The sequence below is a fragment of the Lactuca virosa genome, chromosome 6 (genome assembly GCF_052849685.1).
Source record: "Lactuca virosa cultivar CGN04683 chromosome 6, Lactuca_virosa_CGN04683_v6, whole genome shotgun sequence".
Classification (NCBI taxonomy): Eukaryota; Viridiplantae; Streptophyta; class Magnoliopsida; order Asterales; family Asteraceae; genus Lactuca; species Lactuca virosa.
The window spans coordinates 266,123,067-266,131,658 of NC_136431.1; the positions used below are offsets into that span (position 1 = coordinate 266,123,067).

Genomic DNA, 8,592 nt, shown 5'->3' on the forward strand with positions numbered 1-8,592 from the left:
GACTAGGTCAGAGTTCCACAACGGCTTTTAAGAGCTACGATTGCTAGTCGGGATTTTGGAGTCATACTTGCAATAATAGTTATTAGACTTATCCAAGTGGGAGACTGCTGGATTTAGTGTCTAAGCCCATAACTATAATTGGTATGTACTTGACCCGAGAGTAGCATGGTCCATTTGGGTTGCATGGCACCGGAACAATTTGTAAGGATGGACTTTTGAGAAGAGGATATTCATGATTTATTAATATATTATAAGTTCTAATATATCAATATGAAATCACATTATTTAATTAGTATTGATCAAGAATTAATTTGGAATTAATTTTGTGATCAAAAGAGACTAATTAAATATAAGGGGTTGATTTGGTAAAATCATTCATTCTTATGGTGTGGGCCAATGATCCATGATTCCTTAGGTTGGGCTAAACCCATGTGACAACCCATGGATGATCCATGGAGGTTTAGACCCATGGAGCCTAAGGAATATGGAAGGTCATGCACATTAGGGTTTACATGGTGTAACCCTAGTTTTGTCACACTATATAAGAAACCCATTAGCTCCTAAAATTGGCACCCTAGTGTTCTTGGAAGAGCAATAGCCGATTTTATGAGTGCAAGTATTCTCTGTTAATGTCCTCCATTGTTGGTGGTGTTGTGTGATTCCATTTAAGGTGCAACACTTGGGGAACTAAGTTGTTAAAGGCCAAACTCAAGAAAACTACAAGCTACAACCAAGAGGTAACTCTATAACTTCCTTATATGTTGATTATATCATATTGTATGCTAGTTGTAGGCTTAATGCTTTGGAAACAACATTACATGTATAAATAGAGAAAACATAGATCCAAAGCATTTAGGGTTGTATGTGCATCATAGGATGTTGTAGTATACTAAAACCCATCACATACATGAATGAGGAAAGTGCTAAATGGACAGATGCAATTTCACCAAAGAAAAGTTCATCCAGGCTTACTCAACCAACATACAAGCAGCCAATGGGAGCAGTCTCTAGGAAAAAACACCTTACATTCAGCCTCTGCCTCCCATGACTTGGAGAATGCCTGGTAGGCCGAAAACCAAAAGAAGGAGGAGTGCAATTAAAAAAGATAGCAAATTCTCATCCAAGAAAGTGAGTGTTGCAAGGACGGTTAGATGTGGGAGATTTTTGCAGTATGGACACAACAAAAAAGGTTGCCAAAATGATCTGGTGCCAGTAGTTCACAACCAACCTAAAAAGAAAGGAAGACCAAGAAAAGGTCAACAACATCCTCAGTACCAACATCCTAATCAGGCACCAGGGCCATTTTCTCCAATTGATCCTAATCATGAATCAGGGCCATCTGCTCCAACTGTCCCTAATCATGATGTTGTTCCTAATCAAGATCATACTGATCAGGTTGAAGAAGAATCTATGCCTCCTTTGAGGAGAAAAACAAAGAGGGACAAACATCCATCTGTTCCCAGTCAGGGTCTACTGGTAGGAGGAAAATGAGCATTAGAAGAGGTGGTATAAGTGACTTAAGAAGAAGGGGTGTCATTGAAGGTAATTATGTGAATTTGGATGAATGTAATGAAGAAGGTGTGAATGTGAATATGGAGGAAGGTAATGAAAAAGAAGTGAATGTCACTATTGATGAAGGTGTGAGTAGAGGAGGTGTGAGTTGATGTGTGTTAAACGAACTAGTTTTAATCCTAACAAACTCAAATAAAAACAAACACACGCAGGTAGTGTACCTATCGATAGCAGTTTAGTTTAAGCAAGCAGGGTATCGGACACATGGAACGGTAAATAAACTAAATACTAAATTATCTAAAAACAATTAATAAAAGGAAAGGTTTTCTCTAGTTTTACAAGACTGGAAACTTAAACAATTAAATAAGACTCAAACTAAGCAACTAACAGCTAAAGCAATTAAACAATCAACTAAATTCAATAATGGAGAAGACTTTTGTTTAGGTTCGATTTATTTACTCCTATGGTTGATTTTATGGCAAGTGCAATGGATTAATTTTTATTGGCTAACGATTAATGTGATTAGGTTCACGTTCGCTATTACTAATCCTTAGAAAACAAATCAATTTAAGCAGTGATCAAATGATTAAACTAATAAATTTCCTAGTTTATTGATTCGGGTTAAGTAAGACTTGTAATTAGCTAATCAAATTACTAATTCAATTAACCTCTTGTTGATGGTTCGTCACATAAGCTCACACATTAACTTACCGATTTTCTAGTTAACCCTAGTTTCACATTCGCTATTCCTAGGCACATAACAATGTTTTCACATAAATCATATGAGATAAGCAATTAAGAGATGTTCATGCAGCTTAATATACTTGTTAATTAACAGAAAATAGTTGTTGTTAATACATAAGGTTCTTTAACAAGCTTAACAAAACAAAACTCACCAATTTTAATTAATCCAACCACAAAAATCAACACATAGTCATAAATTCATCTATCCTAAACAGAAGATATGAGTTTTAGCTAATGATTACAGCAGAAAGTAACTCAAAAACGAAATCTAATAGTTCACACATAGTTCAAACAAAAGATTAAGTAAAGAGTAAACTAAAATTGCCTTTGATCTTCTCAAAATTGAAAGCTAGGGTTGTTCCACGAGTTCCACAGCTTCCAGTCGCACCTCCAGTCGCAATTTAATCCCCAAAGGTTCCAGAGAAGGGTTTGGTTTCAGGCAATTGACTCCTATTTATAGATTTCTGAAAACAGAGGCGACTCGCCGAGTCCAATAACCGACTCGTCGAGTTCCCTCATTAAAAACCCGTGTACGGCAAGGACTTCTATTTGCTTCGCGAATGTTCGTGTAGACTCGTCGAGTAGGCATCCAACTCGCCGAGTTCTTCAGGATTTTAACTCTTTTTCTTTTGTCTTTAATCCCCGAGCTCCCGATTGCATTTCCCGCTTCCTTTTGCTTCCGAGCACATCTTTTAGGCTGAAAATACAATTTAAACATAATTAAGTACCTTTTATCCATAAATTGCAATAAATTAGCCAAAAAGTATTAAAATTTTATACGAAATATATAGCTAAATATGCACATATCATGAGTGTAGGTGTTGGTCTTCACGCAGTACTTGATGATGTTGAGATGGGGATAAATGGTATACTAGGTGATCAGCTTGAAGAAGAAGTTGTGGAGAATAATGCTGTGTTCAATGAGGGCAATGAGGATGATGATGATGATGTGGTAGAGAAGACTTACCTGACTGCTAATGACATAGCTTCGTATCTAAAAGCAGGGTACACAATGGAGGAGCTAAGAAATATCCCAGAGTTAGAATTGGAAAACATCACTGCACCAGTTGAGCATCAGCTAGAAATCATGTTACATTGGAATAAGTAGTTAGGTTGGTGGGGGTGTGGTGGCGAAGGTATAGACGGGCATACAAAGCTCTTTTTGTTATAAATATTTTTGGTATATTTTGTAAATCCACCCACATACATTAGCATATATGTTTGTGCTTTTTTTTTGGCACATGTTTGTAATTCCACCCCTTTCTAATTTAAATCAAGTTTGTTTACATTTTGGTGCATACAAATTTTTTTATTTGTTGTTGAATTGGTACCATATACACAAGCTATGCTATATAGGTGCATATAATTTGTTGCTGAACTAGCACCATATACACAGGCTATACAAGTTCATATAAGAGCACAAACCGACTCATTTTAATCATACTTTGCTGTTAAATTTCTCATATTAACAGCATATTTTGTTTAATTTACCATCAAATACAAGTGCATATAAGTCAGTAAAACCAACTTCATTATCACAAAATGGGGTTTCAACACATCCATACCATCTGAAGAGTATTACAGACATAATACCAACCTATCAACTACATATTAATGATAACTACGTACAATACGACACACAAATTTTGCCATTAGAAGTCCTGTAATCAAACAAACTAGAACTGTGAATGTGTCTCTGTTCTCATGTTCTCATGCAGGTGCAGTTGGGACGTTGAGGCCGTGAGTTGGGACCTTGAAGCCGTGCAGTCCTCTTCATCGAGCCACCTAAAGAACCCACACCCCCCATATATATATATATATATATATATATATATATATATATATATATATATATATATATATATATGTGTGTGTGTGTGTGTGTGTGTGTGTGTGTGTGTGTGTGAGATTTAATTCACTAATGTTTTTTATTGTTGGTTAACAGCTTCAAAACAAGTACATGAGAAAATCAGAGGGTGATCTCTACATATCCAACTGCCTGGTGATCCATCGTTTCAAGATTCATACACTGGATTCCCATGGGAACTCGCCAATAACTTCTACCCGGCCCTTTGGTATTTTTCTTTTACATTTTTCAAGTTTTCTTGTGGCAACTGAATTAAAAAATAGCACTCTCTTTGAATGCCCATGACCATTCTTTTTCGTTGTTTCTAGTAAAGTCGTTTGAGGTATTGGAGCGATTTGCTCAAATTTTTGTTCTTGGAACATTCTCAAGTGAGTTTAATTTCAAATAATCTCCAAATGTATGATTTTCAGTGTTAATAGAAGCCTTTTTTCTTATTTCAAGAACCATGAACAATCACCTTATCTATTGATGCTAAATGCAATTCTTTTTATTGTACATACCTCAATATAAATATGGTTGGTTGTATAAAAACAATAGGGATAAACGCTACATAACATGACAGGCATCCAACTCAAAACACTGTACAACAAAGAGTTCAGTGGAGTGGTGGAGCCTAAGGTGGCACTAAGTTAAAATCCGGCAATATCCGTGGGGCAATTAAGAGCTCAAGTGGAGTGGCTTTGAGATTTGTCAATCCAGGGCTTTCAGTCATGTCAACCGCTTCAGATGATGGATTTTTGAACTCAAATCCATGTATGATATTGGCCAATATCAATTGCAAAGCATTTAGAGCGAACGAGATTCCCAAGCACATTCTTCTACCACTACCAAATGGAATCAACTCAAAATGTTGACCCTTGATATCGATATCCTTTTTGCTTGTCAAGAATCTCTCGGGTATGAATTCAAATGGATCTTCCCATATTTCAGGATCATGTTGAATCTTCCAAATATTTACCAAAAGTCGAGTCCCTTTAGGAACAGTGTAACCACCTACGATGCAGTCTTCTGTAGACTCATGAGGAACAGAAAGTGGCCCAGCTGGGTAAAGTCGCATTGTTTCTTTGATAATGGCTTGAAGATAGACCAAGTTCTTCAAATCCGACTCTTCAACCATTCTATCTGCTCCTACATGCTTCTCGATCTCTTCTTGGGCTTTCTTTAACACAACAGGGTTGTTGACCAGTAAAGCTAAACCCCATGTTAGAGTCGCTGTTGTGGTATCGCTGGCTGCAGCTAAAAGTGCCTGATAAAAGCAATAAAAACTCACAACTGTTCTATTGATACGTAACTTAAGCATTACAAAAATAATACCAAGCATGTAGCTTTCACAATCGCATCAGTGCTGAAGCCAGAAATATCCTTTTTAAGTTCTTTAACACGAGACAACAAAGCGGACATGAAGGCCTGTTCTTCTTCCCTCTCATCTACATGTTGTGTTGAATTCATCTTCTTTCTATGCTCTTCTAACCATCCTTCAATTACAACATCCAATTCTTTAGCTGTCTTCTTCATCTTCTTCTCATACCCTCCTATATCCATCCACCTCAACCATGGAATGGCATCAGAAGGTACAAACGCGCCCAATAGTTCTGAAAACCATCTAATGGAATTCTTAAATTCAACTTCCTTTTCTTCTCCAGCTGAAAATCGGTTCCCAAAGATCACCCTCACAGTCATGTTTAGAATCAAGTTCCTGAACCACTGTTTCATATCAACCTTTATCGTTTCAGATGACCCTTTATTTGTCTTCCAATCTTTATACAAGTCTGTAATGGATGACTTCAATTCGGAGGCTCGGATACTTGAAAGCATTTGAAGGCGATGATGAGAGGCAAGTTCAAGAACAACTATCTTCCGTATCTCACGCCAGTATGATACATATGGTGAAAGAGCGAAATTAGCATAGTTGTAGCCCATCAGCTCAGTTGCCATGGACTTTGGTCTGGTTGCAAAGACTCTATCGTTTGTGGTTAAGCACTCTTTAGCCATCTCTGCATTGCTCACAACTAGGACTCGATTAATCCCAAGTTTGATGGTGAATATTGGCCCAAACTTGTGGGCCATAGAGCCTAAGAGTTTGTGAGGAACTTGAGAACCAGATAAAAGATACAGGTGACCAATTATCGGCCATGAACCTGGTGCTTCAGGTACTGTCTTTCCTAATCCTTTGCTGCTCGTGTAATTAGCTCGACTTCTTATCCACGCCAGATGACCAAAAAGCAGGAAACAAGATATACTTGCTGTAAAGATTATGAATGATAGAAGTAAATCCATGATTATCTTTTTGGTGTGATATGGATGAAGTACTGAAACTTGAGGCGATTGTAGTGGTAGTTGATACAGCTGGGGACCCTATTATACACCACTAGCGGCACATTGAGTAACGGGCTAAGTTGCCTAAGTAGATAAATGGTTCTTGTTAGTTCGTTTTTCAACATTTAATCGTAAGATGGTCAAACACGTATCACCATGTTAGTGACATTTGAGGAAATACGTGTGCTAGCTAGCCCACTAAACAAATAAGTCAAAGAAAAAACAAATATATAAAAAAAAAAGAGGTTAGATGTTATATATTATCTTCTTTTAATTTTAATTACAGCAAAACTTATCGAAGGATATTCATTAAAAAAACCAAATGTTTTTTATATATTATTGAAAACGATTAAGTTAATTTTTACCGAAATGATATTTTACTTCGAAATGAGATATTTTGGAAGTAACTAGGTATATAAAATTCAACTCTTTCTGTCTTTCACCAAAAAAATCTTTAAAAAAAACTATATCTTAGCGAATATTTTTCTAGACAAACTACACCTTTTTATGACGTTTTATCGAGATTTAATTATGTTTTTGTAAGTTTGTTTTTGATATGATTAGATTTATCATGAAAACGGGAACTATGGACTCCAGAAAACGTATTCCGAACATGTACATAAGATTCAAAGTTCCGGCCACCTTGTTTTATGATATTTTTCACATTTAATTTTACACAATAAAATGTTATATTGGTTAAAATGATGTTGACCCCAAATTGAATATATTGATGTCTTTTATTTTTCAGATTTCGGACTTAAAATTATGCATCAAAGCAACGTCTTTGTTTAGGAATTTTAGTCTCCGCTTACCACGAAGGAATTTGAAAAAGTTGTATCAATGGTGCTCGTTTTAATAATCCTGGTTCTAGGCCTCACGTATCTTCGAGGATGAAGGCACTAATTCCATTGGATTTGCCATAGTCTATTAGCGTTTAGGGGTTGGGGTTACGTGTCAAACGAGTCATGACTTCGATTCATAAGGGAGGAGGGAGTCATTTCCTCCCAACCCACTGAACTCACTGCCACATCAGCTTTTCTTTTTTATTTTTCTTCATCTTTCCCAACCCACAACACACGGAAACCCTATCTTTTTCAACCCACTCAATTAAAAAAAATACAAAACAATCAAGGTAAAATCTTAATTAGCAATAGAGTTACCGCCGGTACCACTCTCTCTTTAGCAGGTTGTTTAATTGGTTTCACCAACCCACTTCATCCTCTCACTCTACTTTCTCTCTCTCATTTTCTCTTGTACCATGTGTTGGTGATTTGTTATCATCAATGTTATTTAAGTGTAATGGGATTACTTTGTTGACTAAAAATGATCTTGATAAATATTAAACAAGTAAGGAAGGTGTGGAGTACACACTTGTTTAAGTTTGATCAAGTATCAAAGTATACTGTCATTTAGGGGGGAAGCCCCTGAACGAACGGGGGTCCGGGGGCAGCGCCCCTGGGAGCGGGGTCCAAGGGGCGGCAGCCCCTGGCGGGGTCCAAGGGGCAGAGCCCCTGGCTGTATTAAAAATGCATCAGAAAATCCAAATTTTGAATATTTGACCCGTTTTTGACTTAGCATTAATCCTTATACAAAACTCGGATTTATAACAGTTTTGACTGTTGAGAAAAACTGTTATATGACAGTTTTGACAGTTTTTCAGACAAGGAAGGTTTATAACCAATTTTTAGCCAGTTTTCTGGTACTCACGAAATTACACCATCTCATTCTCTTTCTTTCTCTCTGATTTTCTCTGAGTCTTATCCAATTGAGGATTTGGGAGTACCACCCAAATACTTCGATTTGAAAGTGTTTTATCACGATTCTCAGATTTCCAAGTGCCACTAAACCATATTTCTAACACCATGTGCTTTAAAACTTATACCTTAGTTGTTTAGTATTTTTTTTTTAATTGAGTGGGTTGAAAAAGATAGGATTTCCGTGTGTTGTGGGTTGGGAAAGATGAAGAAAAATCAAAGAGAAACGCTGATGCGGCAGTGGGTTGGTTCAGTGGGTTGGGAGGGAACGACTCTCTCCTCCCTAATAGTCATGGTCGATGACTTATGTATTTGAGATGAAGAAGCACCATCAATTACTCCATCGAGTGACTTAGTCCATTAAACATTTGTGGTTTGGGGTTTAGGATGTCTTTGTAT

The 8,592-nt window shown here is 36.9% G+C and overlaps 1 protein-coding gene across 1 annotated transcript; it reads right to left on the reverse strand.

Annotated features, from left to right (window-relative positions):
- Nucleotides 1-4,569: 4,569 nt before the first annotated feature.
- On the reverse strand, nucleotides 4,570-6,517 carry LOC145120317 (cytochrome P450 CYP82D47-like). Its single transcript, XM_079056147.1, has 2 exons — nucleotides 5,438-6,517; nucleotides 4,570-5,369 (listed from the first exon to the last, which is right to left on the reverse strand). Exons 1-2 carry the CDS (start codon nucleotides 6,398-6,400, stop codon nucleotides 4,737-4,739), a joined length of 1,596 nt encoding a protein of 531 aa, XP_078912273.1. The 5' UTR covers nucleotides 6,401-6,517; the 3' UTR covers nucleotides 4,570-4,736.
- Nucleotides 6,518-8,592: the final 2,075 nt, after the last annotated feature.

Coding starts and splice junctions, on each gene's coding strand:
- LOC145120317 (XM_079056147.1), bottom strand. CDS start 6,400: ATGGATTTACTTCTATCATTCATAATCTTTACAGCAAGTATATCTTGT. Junction 5,370..5,437: donor TTGTGAAAGCTACATGCTTG/GTATTATTTTTG, acceptor TGCTTTTATCAG/GCACTTTTAGCTGCAGCCAG.